General features: G+C 42.0%; 1 protein-coding gene across 2 annotated transcripts in view; it reads right to left on the bottom strand.

The window, feature by feature from the left end:
- ttyh2 (tweety family member 2) overlaps positions 1 to 16,879 on the bottom strand; it is a 59,066-nt gene that overhangs the window by 28,282 nt on the left and 13,905 nt on the right. For both annotated transcript variants that reach the window (XM_080048786.1, XM_080048787.1), the window contains exon 3: positions 3,766 to 3,877. In XM_080048786.1, coding sequence (XP_079904912.1) covers positions 3,766 to 3,877 — 112 coding nt within the window. The remainder of the gene's footprint in view (positions 1 to 3,765; positions 3,878 to 16,879) is intronic.

Here is a 16,879-nt window from a genome sequence, read left to right as displayed (position 1 = left end):
GTGGAGAGGAAAGTGGTTTGGCCCAGCATAAGGACCTTCCCCTTCAACTTTACAAGATTGCCCATCCAGCCACGCCAGAGAATGGAGGTCAGCAGAGGCGTTCATTATTCATATCTCAACTGGATCGCATATTCCAACATATATACTAAAACAAACGTTCAGATATCAATGAGATCTTTACATTTGCAACCAGGGGAAGGCAGCTTCTTCAACTGAGAAAAAGAATGTGTCTCTTGTAATGTATCAAATGTGTCTCTTCGAAGAATCAACAGACTCCAAATATGAAAAGTAATTGCTGGGTGGAGGATAGATGATTATAAGAGTCGAATCCATACATCAATCCATTTTCCATCCCTTATCCAAGTCTGGGTAGTGGTGGCAACAGGCTGGGCATGAAGGCCTAGAAATCTATCCCTGTTCCCAGCCACATCTCACAGCTTTTTTCCCAGGGGATCGCAAGGCAGAAAGAATGTAAGATATGTACCGCAGGGAATATAATTAAAGCATGATACAGACTGATCATGATCAAAACATCCTGTGGTGTTGATATAAATGGGCGAAATATGACGCGGAACTTAAGATCAAAACCTACAGCTGGACTCCAGTTAACCCCTTGCATGAACCATAAATGTAGCTTTACTGCAGACGAAGCAATGGTATGTCTATGGATATCACAATCCATTTTTTATTCCTTATGAAACAATACCACAAGGCCCCAAGACACTTGCACTTCTTTGAGGAGACAGTGGTTAGCACTGTCGCCTCAAAGCCAGAAGGCCTGTACTCCACTTGGGAGACTATTTGGAGAGGAGTTCGAAAGTTGTCCCCAATTTTATTGCAGATTTTTTCGCACACAAAAGAGAAACTGGATTAATATCAGACATATTAGGAATACAAGGAACATTTATCAGAATCATTATCGTGTAACCTCTCCAAAACACTCTCAATTCATAATCGTTCCTTTATGAATACCATTTTTAATTGTATATTATTAAAAAAAGCTCATTATGAGAATATTCATGTGCATAATTATATAGTTGGCCAACTTCCAACGTTGAGCCCTGGCCAAATGCTCAGTGATTGACCCAGACACCGACCCAGTCCTCTGTGTGTGACTGCTGGCTGCCAACACTTTTCACACACCACCCATCTCCAAACAATAGAGTTATTATTAGTGTGGGGCTGGCTAAATACATATAATGTCCCATCAGTCCCATTACGGCATTGATTAAGCATCCTGGTTGGCACATTTCCAGATTTTTACAGCCCTGTTAATGTTTTTTTTTTTTCGCATCTTTGTTTGAAAGAAATGTCCCCTAAATGCACCTCGCCCAGTATAAAAGTGCTTTGTTCGATTCACATTCTCACTAAAGACAGTGTGTCTCTGTGTGTGTGTGTGTTTGTGTGTTCATAACATACATCATAAGCAATCATTCCAGACTGAAACTAATCGAGGTCTGAACAGTACCGGAGGAAAAAAAGCGTCCCCTGATAATGAGTCTAACTTCCTTCCTTTTCGTCTCTTATATTCCGAAGTCTTTAGAAGCAGACTCACTTCTCGACTCTCTCGGAGCCGTGCTAAAAGCTATTTGTGTGGGCAAAACGGCAGTGAGGTCCTTTCATTGTCAATGATTTCTATACCAAAGCTTTTTCTACACAGGATTTCAATCCCCGATGCTGCCAATCAGAGGAGTCTAGCATCGGTCCTTGTTCCTCCCCACCAAACGGCTTTGTCTCCCGGGCTCATGGTTGATTAGGTGGGGGGAGACCGGGAGCTGTGTGTGTGTGTGTGGTGGGGCACACTGGGCTCTTTGTCCTACTTCAAGAACTAGACTCCTTAACAGTCTATAGCGGAGTGCAATGAACTCACTCATGCACGCGCACTCACTCACTCACAACTCAGAAGATGCTCAAATAAAGGCCACCGCGACCGCATCCAATGATTTGTCTGCAAGAGTTCACACACATCCCAGAGGAGCACACTGACTGACGAGCTATATGCTAATGCTTCCTCTCCTCTTGCTAATGCGACTTTGAGGAATGAACTTGTCTGAGGGCTTTTGCGTGAAGAACAGGAGACGATCAATGAACCAGTTGCATAATCTAGAAACGACAAAAGAGATGCGTCTATCCCTCTGCATTAGGTAACACAAGCTTCACATTGTGGTTGTATTAATTTTGTCACATAGGCTAACACGGCCATGTTTCATGTTAGCCCGGGCAATGAACGACACTTGAGAATTAATCCCAACGGACATTCTGCTAGTAGCTCCTCTGATCTTCTTCCCCGCATCAGTAATCTTCGGTAAAGTTCACGACCATGTTTTCAGTTATATTATTTATAGAGTGCATTAATCAGAGTTAGACAGCTAAGAGCTACTCTTCATTAAAACCTGAGATGGTTTTTTCACCGGTCGTCAGCGTTAAGAAGACTGCACATACTGCATTGGGAGCGCTGTGGGCTCTTTACCCTCTCAGCAAAGTGTTTATTACTGAGGCTATACGTAGTAAGTGGCTCACATACCCCCACATTAATCTCCATTAACACAGATGGAGACTTAATCCCCGCTCTTCGACAGCCAGTCATACAGGGTCTTTGCCTGGGCTGACGACATTGCAAGACCCGCTACCGGTCACACCACGCAGGAAGGGATATAAAGTTTACGCACACTGCATCGGATAAAAAACCTATTAATATGTTGTTGGCCACAGTCTCAAGTCAAGCGTCAAGTTCATTTTTTACACATCTCAAGTAGAGGCTCAAGCCCCATCTGTGCAACTCTGAAGTGAATCTCAAGGACTCTAGAGGTCCTATTAAAATACCACAGCATTGAATATCTCGCATTCACAGCTATGTTAATAGTGTTTTTCAGAGTCCAGTCCAAATTGAGTCTAAAGTGATCGTTTTTGCTGTCAATTTGACTTCAAAAGCAACTTTTTCAGAAACATTGATGGGGTAAAACATCCAGAAGAAGAGCAATCCAACAGTTTTAACTGGAGTCTTGACACAAAGGAAATAAAAACGCCTTGTCATTAGTGTGACATTTGCAACAATGAGCAACACTTGGGTGTTTGTTTGTAAGGGGGACAAAAATTGAAAAAAACGGATCATGCACACACACATAATGAGCTAAAGAAAGCACAAGCGAGACACAGGACGATTCTTTTCTTTTCTGCCGAGGCCACAGTGGCTGGGAGATGGTGGAGCAGGGAGGTTGAGTGTTTCTGTTTGTGTTTGTGTGTGTGGTCTGTCTTGGAGTGAAGAGATTTTTTTTTTTTTTTACTGTGGAGAAGCTGTCAATTTGTGTTTAGTGGTAAAAAGCCATAAAAAGACCATACAAAAACATTTAAAAGCAAACTAAATTGAGTCCTTTGGGGTTTCCTCCTTTCTCTCTGTCTCTCTCTGGTGTGTGTGTTTGTGTGCGTGTGTGTGTGTGTGTGTGTGTGTGTGTGTGTGTGTGTGTGTGTGTGTGTGTGTGTGTGTGTGTGTGTGTGTGTGTGTGTGTGTATGTGCGTGTGCTTGTGTGCCAGCATTTCTGAAGCTTTCACTCAGACATATTTATTTCTGGCTAGATAAGGTCTCTCATCTATAAACTGCATGTATTATGAAATAGCACAAAGGGGAATTGAATAGGCCTATTTTCAATTTGTTTACAAACTCAAAACACAATGTCACTTAGTTCATACAATACAGGGACAGTATGTACTTAACGTTAATTTAATATATTCCCTGCCTTAATGTGATGAGGTGTGTGTGGAACCTACCAGACTGTCCACACCGCCCAGCGTGTGATTGGCGTTGTACAGGGAGTAGGTCAGCTGGTACACCCCATCATTGGCCTCACTGTTGCCATAGAAACCCACACCCACTGCGACGCTGTAGATAGAAAGGGGGTGGGAGAGGGAGGGAGGGGGGGGGGGACAGGGACAGGTAAGGCTCTGTTAAATTAATGAGCGGAGCAGAGTATGACAGCAGAGAACCGCATGCCTTGTAAATCTTGTATACGTCTGACGTGATGTCCTTTTCAGTCACCGCATTGGAGAAATCATTGCATAATAAAACCTAAAAAAGAAGGATTTTCTTTTCCGGTTCAAGACACTTCTTCTGCCATCCATGGGTTGGAGATATACTACCAGTGTGTGCCACGGCGTAAAAACCAGCACCTGAACAACATGTAATTAATATTTCATGCCGTCTTCTTCCACCACCCTGGTATTTGGGTATTATCATAAAGCAGTATCATCATTTTATTTTTTTGCCCCCATCAACTCTGGACTATTGAACAGGAAAAAATAAGGTAATGAGGCACTGTGGGAGCATCCCTAAAAGGAGACAGATATGTTAATTTGTCTATAAAATAGATAATTACCAGGGTAAACACAGTCAACCAAACAGAATGAGTGACAGGGGATTGGAGAGGCAGAGATGCTGTATAGCAAAGGGGTCTTGGGAGGGAGCATCTTGGAGATTTCACACGCAATTAATTTTTTTCGGAGGAGATTTAATTCCTTCGGAGTTTGTGCTCCTGTAGAAAACGTTCTTGTGACGCACATTTAACCACCATGTCCGGCTCAAAAGACTCTGACTCATTTGTTTTTGCAAAAAACCTACTTTTGATATTTATGCAAAACCCCCCTCAGCACTAAATGGTTTACCAGAGCAGGGAAAACAAAAACAAATGCACTGGATATGGAGGAGCTAGAGCACTGGAGCTGCAACTAACTGTTTGGTTTTCTGCGTTCATCTATGTAAACAACACGCCGTGAACCAGAAATGATACGATACAGTGTTTCTGGAACGAGTGCGCATCATTTGAAAAATTGCTCTTTGCATATTATTCAGTCATCCAAAGGATTTCATTTGTTCAGCTGGAGAATCGGCACAAACAAAAAAAATAATCACAGGCAAAGGCTCCTTATTTTTCTATTCCCCCAAAGTGCTGTGGCGTTGTTCTGCCATATGATGAGATTTCAAAGCAGCTACTCTACATAAACCCAACCAGTTAATTTACATGTAATCTATCTCTCACAATCAACATACTCAAGACAAGATTTTGATGTCCATGTTACCCCTTGTTGCTGGTGTAAACAACTGAAGGTCACATTGGTGAACTAAAGAGCAAACAGCAATCCAGCCGGGGTTTCCTGCTGCGTTCTATAGTAGCCTGATATAAAAGGCCACCTATTGTAACCTTTTAATAAAATAATACATTGACCTTTAGGGAACACGAGTCACTAAATGACACAGCAAAGGCCACGCAGTCACTTTAATGAGTAAGCCGTTTGCTTAGACCATCGAAAAGTCACATTAAATGAAATCATAAAAACGAGACATGGTCAGAATCTGTAAGGCCAATCAAAGCAATTAAAACCGATTTTTTTGAATGCGAGAATCTGCATTCATTATTTGCCCACTGGTTGAATCAAAATTTTCCTATTCATTTATCTAAAATATGGTGAGTAGCTATATTATTGCCGTGTATTTAGAGGTGTTTCTAATATTTGTTAATGTTAATATTAATGTTTCGATATGCCGCAAACCACAGCCTCTTAAGTGATCAAAGACATGAAACCGCACATTGGATTTACAACTAAGCGGGCTTCATTATTGCAGAGCTGTACTGTACTGGATTACATTGGGTATAGAGACCTCTGACTGCCAGAACTCACTACATTATCTGCTAATCACTGTCCATATAAAAGAGGGAGGACTATACCCATTTAACTCCCTACAGTTATGCAGACAGTATATACAGTATAACTTTGATTTATTATAGATCAATATTTTATGACTTCATTAATATGACAAGGGTTTATGAGTATGGGCTGCCTCTTCGCTCATCTAACAAACCATAAAACATCAATACAGCTTTCTACGATCTCTTTATCACCGATTAGTCATCACATCCACTTAAAGCCATTTATTTGAACCATGTCGCTATTACTTCTAGCAGACAATTTCAACCATTTACTCACTGTGGCACACTTTATCCACTCTCTGATGACGACTTCAACATTATAACAATCACCATAGCTACTTATTACGATTATACGATTTAGCAATTTCACTATTCATCCATTACTTTGAACTATCTACTTCAAAACGTTTTTATGCACTTTCGACAGTCTGTAGTCAGGTTTTAAAGCTGACTCAGTAGGCTTTTCGCGTTAACAATTTTTTTTGTTAATCGGATATCTACTCCACATCTTCTCAAGCATGCCCAAGCAACTGCAGAAGCAACCCCGTGTACCCCGAGTATAGGGAATCATTGCTACTCTGTGTGTGCTGAATGGACCGCCTAGGCTCTGTAAACAGGTATGTAAATAAAGTGTTTACATAAGTTGTTTTCAGCGCACACACAGTATGGATGGACAGGTAGCGGATCATGAGGAAATATTCATTGATTTTGACAACTCCACCTTTAAACCACCACTGTCCCATTACAGGATGTGCCCCAGATAAAGGCCAGAGGCAGGTCGGGTAGGTAGCCTACCACAGGAGAAGGTTAGCAGCTGTTAGCCTCCTCCATAGCATTATATTTAACCTTGTGGACTCCTCCCTGATGCTCAGAGTAAGTGTTAAGCACAAAACAGAAAGACTATAAATCCACGGTCGACAATGCCATAGCCTACTGCAGCATTCGTTCCAGAACCGCTCAAGCCTGGCGGAACTGTTCTAAAAGTGTGCTCCGGTGTGGCAGTTATATGCGGGTGGTGGAGAACATCCAGGGCTGGTTCCCTAATTAGTACAACAAGGAAACAACTCATAAACTGCAGGTAAATCAGCCACTCTGCTGGTTATAACACAACCCTGAGGGATAGGCATGGAGAGAGGGAACATAAGGAGACACAATGAATTACATGGAAAAAATACACATATGTTTGGAGAAAGAAAGGAAGTGACGGATGTAAAACAAACTGACAGTTATGCAAGCAGGCGGTGTATGCTGTATAGAGGCAGACAGGCAGGCATACAAACAAAGTGATACAAAAGCAGGAGCAAGACAGAAAAAACTAGCAGAAAAAAATAACAGAGGATTTGCCTTGAGTCACAGGCAAGGATAGCACCCATGGCTCAAAGCTGGGGTATATGATTTCTGATTGAACAAAGTTAACATGAGCTGACACTTTGACCAATCAGAGCGATTCTCCATTCTTATTGGCTGTTGGGACTGTCCATTCACTTTGGCACGACGATGTTAGCGTGTCAGGGAGGGACCATAGGTGAGGGACCACAGAGAACAAGTGGAGTGGTTGAGGTAATTGGATTCAAATCTCTATCCCAACTGCTATTTTCTCACCAAATCATATACCCCATAATTACGAAAATATATATTTTTTTATAAATATATAAATACTTTTTCTAATTCTATCAAATATAAAGACAGAAATGTAGTATCCACAAAAAAATATGCCTTCAATAGCCACACTTTTGGAAGTCCTCATCCGCATGCCCTGCCCTCTCAAATTCACTATGCAACTTGTCCTGACTTGTCATGGAAACAACACAAAAACAACAATAATGTGATATTTATTTATTGTTTGGGCATGTCACAGTTGCAAGAACCAGTGTGTGTTGGTGAGGTTGGTGTCACATGTCTGTTCACAGCCCTGTTGCTTCATAATAGAGAGAATATACTGTACAATATATCTCTCTTTCTACTTCTCCTTCGCTCTCTCGGCCCTTGTCCATTCCTCTCAACGCTGCTCCTAGAAATATACATGGCCTAATTCAAGGAGAAAGGTTATCGTAGATTTGAGTGAGCATGTACTGAGCAAAAGTCCAAACTGTCACGTTGATAAATGACAAAGTGGATAAACGGCATCGAGGGGAATTCTGGAAAAGGAACAAAAGCTTCAGGCCGCAGCAGTAAAACAAAATGCCCTGGGCTACTATGAATAGTCACCATGACATGTTTGAAAGAACATGAGGATTTGCCCCAAAATGGCAGCAACGACTCTCCATGGTTGACAAATATAGACGGATTAATTTTATATTTTACTCAGCAAGGGCCAACCGCCCAATCCCCCTTTGATACGCAGTAGGCCTAGAGTACAAAACACAAACAGCTGCTTTCTACATTTCTAATGCACACATTTTTTTTGTAGAGCTATAGAAAAAATTCCAAAATAGCTCATTCAAGGCCCAAGACGCAGGAAAAACAAAGTTAGAAACGGACAGTTACTAAAAATAGATGCCCCGAGGGCTTTAAAACACTACTGCTTTCATTGCTGATACTGTATGTGTTCTCTGAAAAGCTTCTGGTGTGACCAATTCATTACTGTATGGGAACCGATGGAGGACACACTGATATCATTATGACCATTATGGACATCTTACACAGTATGTTGAGAGGAACTGAGGGACCTACTGAGTTTTTAAAGTATATTTAAGAACTTGTGGAAACATTATTGGACTTTTTTTCCCTAAATTGTCAGACTTGCAAACCTTGTATGACCTTCTACTGGGAATACTGTTCTTAAGCCTGGTCATGCCAATTAAAGCAAATGTGGATTATGATTTGAATACAGCCTGAAAACAATCAGTGCCAAGCTATCATATTAATATCCAAACTAATAATAGTATGAACTGTAACCTATGATGTTATTATCATACAGTGTTAACAGTATCAGTGCCTCAGCATTAGCAACTTTATTGGGTACAGAGTCCAGTATAGTTTCACAGTTAATGTGTGACCACAGCTGAGTGACATCTGCTCTGGTGTTCACCAATGTAAATCAAGGAATGACATCATCGCAGCTTATCAAATCCAGCCACAGTCAGACCCAATTAGAATGGGGGACAGCTGGATTTTAAGCAGAGACATAATGAAAGGGGTTAGGGTGATAGAGGCACGGGAAGTCAAAATGAAAGGACATAGAGAAATGGAGAGAGGCTGTAGCGAGGGTTAGAATGAGATTAGAATGAAGACAGTGTTTCCTGTTCCCATAAATCCAATGCAAAATCCACCGTGACGTGACATCACTCTCTAGACTGACACAATCAAAGTTGGGGAATCACATAAAAGAGAGTTGATTTCCCCAGAGGATTTTCTCACCCTCTTTATTTGTTCCTAAATTCTACAACTTATCAAGACGTAAACCCTTTTAAATCTGCCACACCAAAACGTGTCCCTCTGACAGGATAAAATATAATGAAGTATGGCCAAAGTCCCCATTTAATATGAATGTAAATGGGATTCTGTTTCAAGAGTAGACATCTTGGGGGGCGCCCTTAGCTCAGTTGGTAGGGTGTCCCCCCCATGGGCCTCGGCCAGTAGCGGACCCCGGTTCGATTCCAGCCCGCGGTCGTTCTCTGCATGTCACTCCCCTCTCTGCCCCATTTCAACTCTGTCTCTACACTATCAATAAAGCATAAAAATGCCAAAAAAATATCTTAAAAAAAAAGAGTAGACATCTTGCAGAATGGTTAAGCAGTGGCAGTCACTTTTTCATTTTTCATCAAAAAGACTTGAACTTTTATTCAACATTGACCTTTCAAGAGCGTACATGGACTTTAGTTCCTTGTGTGTAAAATAAGTTATACAAGATGAAAAGTTTTGAAAAACTTCATAAAATGAAAGAGATGGACGGTGGTATTGTCAGTTGCTTCAACATAAGTCAAGTTCCCATCCAGATAGGTATATTTTAACAAAGCTCCCCAAAAATTCTCAAAAGAAATCATCTGTGTTTTTACTCACTACTGTTATGTGAATATGAGGAATTGTGTGCAATCAATCTAATCAATCTAAACAGCTGGCGGCTCTATGTCTCGGGTGCCTTCAAAACACTGCAGAAGATGAGGTTGCAATGGCATGACTGCATTTTAAGAGCATGTACTCTTCTTTTTTGTCCATGCAAAATTTGAAAATGCACATAGAAACGGGTGGGAGGAAAAGCACCTCTAGAGAGCACAAATCACATTAAAATACAGTCACTAGCCTATTCGGAATGGGTTTGGGGTTTTGAATAGCTCTGGATTTAAATAGCGACTGCAAAAAACTTGTATGGACTGATACAGCAGTGATAGATTGGTTGAGGTTACGTGTTGAGTGAAATAAAGTTATGTGAAAAAGTATGGAACTTAACCTAACCCGCCACATGCTAAAAATATCTTGTTCTTAAAAACCCTCAAGCCACAAGGCTGAAAGACATTTTTTAAATTGGTTGAGTTCAAATGGGTTCATCTAATCCACAGCCCTGGCATTAAATGTAAAAGGGTTTACAACAGCATCCAACATTTTGAGCCAATCAGTCGAGTAAAAAATGCAACTGAATTTGACTTTGACAATGTAATCTATGTGTGGATATACTGTATGTCATCACAAAGCAGTGTGGAGCTCCCACAATCCTCTGCTTCTGCTAGTCCCTTCTACTAGCTGCATTTTGACTCATCTAAATTAGATTTTTTTTTTCAAACTGCATCTTTAATGAGAGAAAGGCTGCCACTTTTGAGTCGCTCTACATTTTCAGAAACTGCACGGAAGCCATTTGCAAAACCCTCGAAAGACATGAAGCGTTAAAATAAAATGTGTCTGACATCCAGCTAAGTGTTGTATGATTACTAGTGCTTAAGTGCTGTTTTAGAGTAGAGATTCAAAGGTAATTGTACACGAAGAACCCTCTTCTTCATGCTTTTAGCAGCCAGCTTTTAACTTTGAATTGAGTGGGTTACATTTTCTATATTTGCCGTTAAAAAATCAGTTGAATAAGGCATTTAAAAAGAAAAAAATTATTATTATATAAAAAAATTATGTTCAGTAGATTTGGGCAAAGAAATACATCACAGAATAAAACAGGATGTAAATCATTATTGTAATACAGAAGATATACTTCAGCCTGCAGCGCGGAGTTTTTCAGGATATTATAACGCAAACATAACACCACTCTGTGAATCCATTCCATTTAAAGGTTTAAAGAGTCAGCGATTCTGGAGAATGCTTGTTGGCAAAATCACCTATTGGCAAAATTAGTGAATATCTCCTCACAATTCGCTACCTGTACTGTGTGTGCATTCATTTTTTTTTGGGTGATTTTGACAAAAAAGTGATGTGGAAAAGAAGCGTTCTCCAGAATTGCTGACTTTAACAATGAACCTTTTCTGGGAAAAAAGAGAGACATGTCAAATAAAACCCAAGGCATAACTTAATATAACACACTGGTTGCTAAACGTGACAGTCACATGGTGGAGGGAAGCATCCCCTCCCAACTGGCCACAAATTCAATCAGCTACTTTGTGGGGAGAGCACAACTCATTGACTTACCGAATAGATTGTATATTGTGTTGTAAATGCTGACTATGTTGGATCTTTCCATGTGTTTTAGTAACTTTTTATCAGATTATATTATATTCTGAGTGAATTTTCTGGCCCCATAAAATCTTTACCGCTTCTAGTTTGAGGGAACTGCCCCAGGTTGTCTGTGTCCTGGCTAATGGCTACACTACTGATAACATTAATCTTTATCGGTGCTAAACATAATATCATTTCACATCAGGAGAAGTTTTCAGTTTCGCCATAAACTTGATGAGATCCAGCAGCCTCCAGCCAAAACAAATCGCATCTCCTACACTGCTAAATCTAAAGGGGAGACACTGACTGGGTGATTTATTTTTTATCTTTTTCATTTCTTTTGTTTTGAGCTGGTGACACAATCTCTGTACAAATGGGACAGATGTTTAATGTTTTATTCACCTTGATTAACCGGTAACCTGCTTCTATTATCAAGGCAGCAACATGAACACAACATTTTTCTTTAACCCTCTGAGACCCACTGTTGTAAATTTGCAACATCTATTGGAAGCTGTTTTGTAGTCATTTTCCAGGACTAAATGTACACAAATACTACATGTCAAATTCAAACAACATGGATGACTCCCACTGAGCTCCCAGCTCTCTCTGTTGGATACATTTTAACAATTTTCCAAGTAAGTACTTGACCTTTAATATTTTTTTCCTGTATTGTAAAGTTGTTCTGTAACATATTACTTCAATAACCAAACTTAAAAATTTAAATGTACATGATTTTCAGTGATTTATTTTAATGTTGCAAAAACGCAACACTGGGCTTCAATGGGAGTCATTTTTCAAAACAAAAGGCCCAATCACTTATCATGAGTAAATTGTGTATTATTTGTGTTTTAAGCTAAAGTTAAAGTCATTTAGTTTTATATAAAACTAAATGACATTAAACTTTAGCCTAAAACTAAAACACAAATACAAAACTTTTGTTTACTCCCATTGAATCCCAGTGTTGCTTTATAGTATAATAATTTACAGTATATACATGTGTGAGATGTAACCCTAACCCCTAACCCTAACCCTAACCCTCTCCCATGGGAAAGAGCGGGGCTTTCCCATCTGTGCTATCTAACCATGTACCCTTTACCCTAACCCTAACCACCCCTCCCCTCACACCTGAACCTAAGTTTAGCACCGGAAAAAACAATCCCCATCTACCACATAACCCACCTTCCCATATTTCCCCTCCCCCCCACCCATCCCCGCCACTCACCATATATTTTAATACTAGCACCATGATTATGGAATTTTATAATAGGTACACATATTTATTTTTCTATTATTGGAATTGTGTATGTGTGTATTGATATATGTCCATTTTTATGGTTTTTATTTTATTTTATTTTATTTTATTTTATTTTATTTTATTTTATTTTATTTTATTTTATTTTATTTTATTTTATTTTATTTTATTTTATTTTATTTTATTTTATTTTATTTTATTTTATTTTATTTTATTTTATTTTTTTAATCCCACAAAAGTACCACATTTTACTGACCATTGTGCTGCTGCCTCTTCCTCTGCTCAATAGTCTGGGTCCTGGTCTCCCACACCGATGGGAGCCACCACCCCTGGGCTGGAACTGGCTCCCTGGATAGCACCAGCCACAGACTATACCACTCAACCATCCTATCATTTCACTTTCACATAACACAACAGCATCAGATCAGTAGGCCTGTGCACCCAAAACACAAGATGTCATTTTAACCCCAACCCTAACCCAAACCTAACCCTCTAACCCTAACCCTAGCCCTAACCCTAACCCTAACCCTCTAACCCTAACCCCAACCCCATCCCCAACCCTAACCCTAACCCTAACCCCAACCCTAACCCTAACCCTCTAACCCTAACCCCAGTCCCAACCCAAACCCTAACCCCTAACCCTAACCCTCTAACCCTAACCCCAACCCCAACCCTAACCCTAACCCCAACCCCAACCCTAACCCTAACCCTCTAACCCTAACCCTAACCCCTAACCCTAACCCTATCCCTCTAACCCTAACCCTAACCCTAACCCCCTAACCCTAACCCTATCCCTCTAACCCTAACCCTAACCCCAACCCCAACCCTAACCCCAACCCCAACCCTAACCCAAACCCTAACCCCAACCCTAACCCTAACCCTAACCCCCAAACAACAATACAACCTTAAAATAATAAACAACACAGCAGCCACACACATTCCAATTCTCACAGAAATACCTCATGACACTTTCACCACGGAACCGGACAACATACACTGGGAACCCGTCACAGCCAAATCCATTTTCAACAACTGGTGCTCACTCCTAAATTTATAACTCCGCCCAAACCCAACCCGGCTACCACCACACAACCCCCAACCCACACCGACCCCAACGCTGACCTGGGGCTGAGTTCCACATCCAACATTCTCAACCTCTCCAAACTTTTCACCCCATCCCCAGCCCAATCCGCCCTCCTGGAGAGGGGCCTTTCATACATCCCCCGTCCATCCACCTTTGACTGGGAGGAACTTCATAGGGACCTGCATCACTACCACAGAAGACTCAAAATCACCAACCACTTTCACTCCAGACCCACCACACATACAAAATCACTATTCACCTACAGCTCCAATTGGGAACCACTCACAGCCACTCTAGACACCACCACCACAGACTTAATTAAACAAAACCTACGGGCCCTGCGCACATACCGGCTTCCGCCAGATGTCCCTGACAATCTGCCGGAGGCCGAGCGCAGGGCCCTATCACAACTCACCAACAACCCAAACATTATAATAAAACCGGCAGACAAAGGCTCAAAAATCATCATCATGGACAGACACTCATATCTCATCGAAGCAAACCGACAACTATCCAATACCCTACACTACCGACCCATCCCCAATAGCATCCAAACCACAACCCAGACAACACTCCGGACCATCATCCTCTCACTCTACAATAAAAAAATCATCACTTCAAAACAAAAAGACTTCCTTTATGGACCGGACAACCCCCGTGACAGACACTTCTACCTCCTCCCCAAAATCCATAAGGACCCACACACCTGGACCATTCCCTATGAAGTTCCTCCCGGCAGACCCATTGTGTCAGACTGTAACAGCTCATCTTATCACATCTCCAACTACATCGAACACTTCCTCGGGCCCCTCTCCACCAAACATCCCAGCTACATCAAAGACACCTACCATTTCATCAATATCATCCGACCCATGGCTGTTCCCACCACATCATACTTATTCACCATAGACATCGATAGCCTGTACACCAACATAGACACCCCCACCGGACTCCAAGCCATAAGCGCCATCTTCCAAAAGTATCCAGACCACAAAAGACCGGACCCGGAACTCATTCAATTAATAACCACCTGCCTCAACAATAACGACTTCCTTTTTAACAACATACACTACCTTCAAATCCACGGAACAGCCATGGGCCAACGCTTCGCCCCATCCTACGCAAACATATACATGAGCGAGTGGGAGCGAGAGGCACTGGCCAAGTGCACCCATAAACCCCTTCTTTACCTCCACTACTTGGATGACATTTTTGGAATCTGGACTCACCACATCTCCCTTTTTCAACCATTCATCAACACCCTCAACCACCACCATCCCTCAACCACAGTAAAATACATCATAGATCCGGTACAAGTAAATTTCCTCGACACCACAGTATTTTTCCAACCGTCAGACACCACCCACACCCATCTGCTAACTAAAACCTTTTTTAAACCAACAGACACACATGCACTCCTCCACAAAAACAGCTATCATCCAAAGCACACATTTAAAGGCATCATAAAATCTCAAATCATCCGTTTTCACCGCATTTCATCTCTACAATCAGACCTGGACCACTCCATCCAAATTCTTTTCAATTCCCTCCGCACCAGACGCTACAGCAAACGCTTTCTCCGGACCATAAAAAACACCACCTTGGCCGCCCTCGCTCCCACTCGCTCCCCCACACACCCCACTCAGCCTCAGGTCACCAGCTCGGAGCGATCCCCACCCAAACCCCTGGACCTTAACCCCAACCTCATCCCCCCCTACCCTAAACCGAATCTGTATCCTGCCCCCCACCCCACCCCCCACCCTAAGCCCAACTTCCCCTCCCTCTACCCTAATCCGGGTCTGCATCCTGCCCCCCACCCCACCCCTCACCCTAACCCTAACCTCCCCTCCCCCTCCCCTAAACCGGGTCTGTATCCTCCCCCCTACCCCACCCCTGACCCTAACCTTCCTGCCCCATACCCTAAACCGGGTTTGTATCCTGCCCCCCAACCTACCCCTAATCCTAACCTCCCCCCCTCTTTGGTTGGGGACCGCTCCGACCCCACTTCACACTCACCACCACAACCAGTTGTCTCCACCCCTTCAGAGCCCACACGCATCCTCCCCTTTGTCTCCACCTTCTCCCACAGAATAACCCGTCTACACCACACAGTCAAACAAAATTACAATCAAACACTCGCACAACACCCGGCTTTCACTAACCATAACACCATCTCAGCCTATAGAAAGAACCCCAGCCTCCAGAACATCCTCATCCGCTCCAAATATAGTGACCATAGACCCCCCGACACCACACAGCACAGCACCCTGTACAAAAATAGAAAATTCATTATCAACCCACACAGTCAGCAACAATACCCCACCCTTGGTTCTTTCACCCTCAACACCAGCAACGTAGTTTATATCATCTCCTGTACCATCTGCAATAAACATTACATCGGGGAAACCAAACACACCATCCTCACCCGGCTCAAACATCACCTTTACAATATTAGGGAAGGTAAGCTCACCACCCCATTGGTCACTCATTTCCAACAACACCCCGTTACCAACCTCATCATATCCGGAACAGAATCTAACAACCGTTGGACCACCGGACAGAGGAAGAGGGCGGAAAAAATATGGATACACAAACTGGACACCACCATACCAAAAGGCCTCAATGACAAATAACCATCCTCTTCAACAATAATCCATTCCCCCACTTCTTCCCATCCTGGAGCATCCATGCTGCTGACCACAGCCCCCGCCCCGCTCCCAACATGATTGTTTTTTTTTTTTTTTTTTTTTTTTTTTTTTTTTTTCTTTTTAATTCAAATTATGCTAATACATTTTTTTTAACTCTCACTATTTTAGCTGTTCTGATTTTTTTTCTATATATATACCATTTCCAAATCTTTATTCAAGTTGTTTTAACGTTTTATTTGATCCTGGTCAGCAGCACCCTTTTCTTCCCACCCTGGAGCATCCACGCTGCTGACCACAGCCCCCGCCCCGCACATGCTAAGTTTTTCTTGCCTTCTTAGTATTTTTTAATTATTTTAACTTTTTAATTATTTTAATTTTCTAACTACTCTTAGCAATTCTAAATCATTGTTGAAGTTGTTTTAACTTTTTATTTAACCCTGGTCAGCAGCACCCTCTTCTTCTGTCCACTGCAGAGACACCCTGCCTGGGAATCGAACCCTGGTCTCCCGGGTGAAGGGGCAGAGCTTTTCAACCGCACCACCAACACCACTCCCGTTTTTAGATCAATAGGCCTGTGCAACAATATTCCAACAAAGGAACCTCT

This window comes from Ammodytes marinus (genome assembly GCF_949987685.1).
Source record: "Ammodytes marinus genome assembly, chromosome: 20".
In the NCBI taxonomy this organism is placed as follows: domain Eukaryota; kingdom Metazoa; phylum Chordata; class Actinopteri; order Uranoscopiformes; family Ammodytidae; genus Ammodytes; species Ammodytes marinus.
The sequence above is the reverse complement of the archived record's forward strand: the minus strand, read 5'-3'. Positions and strand labels throughout refer to the sequence as shown.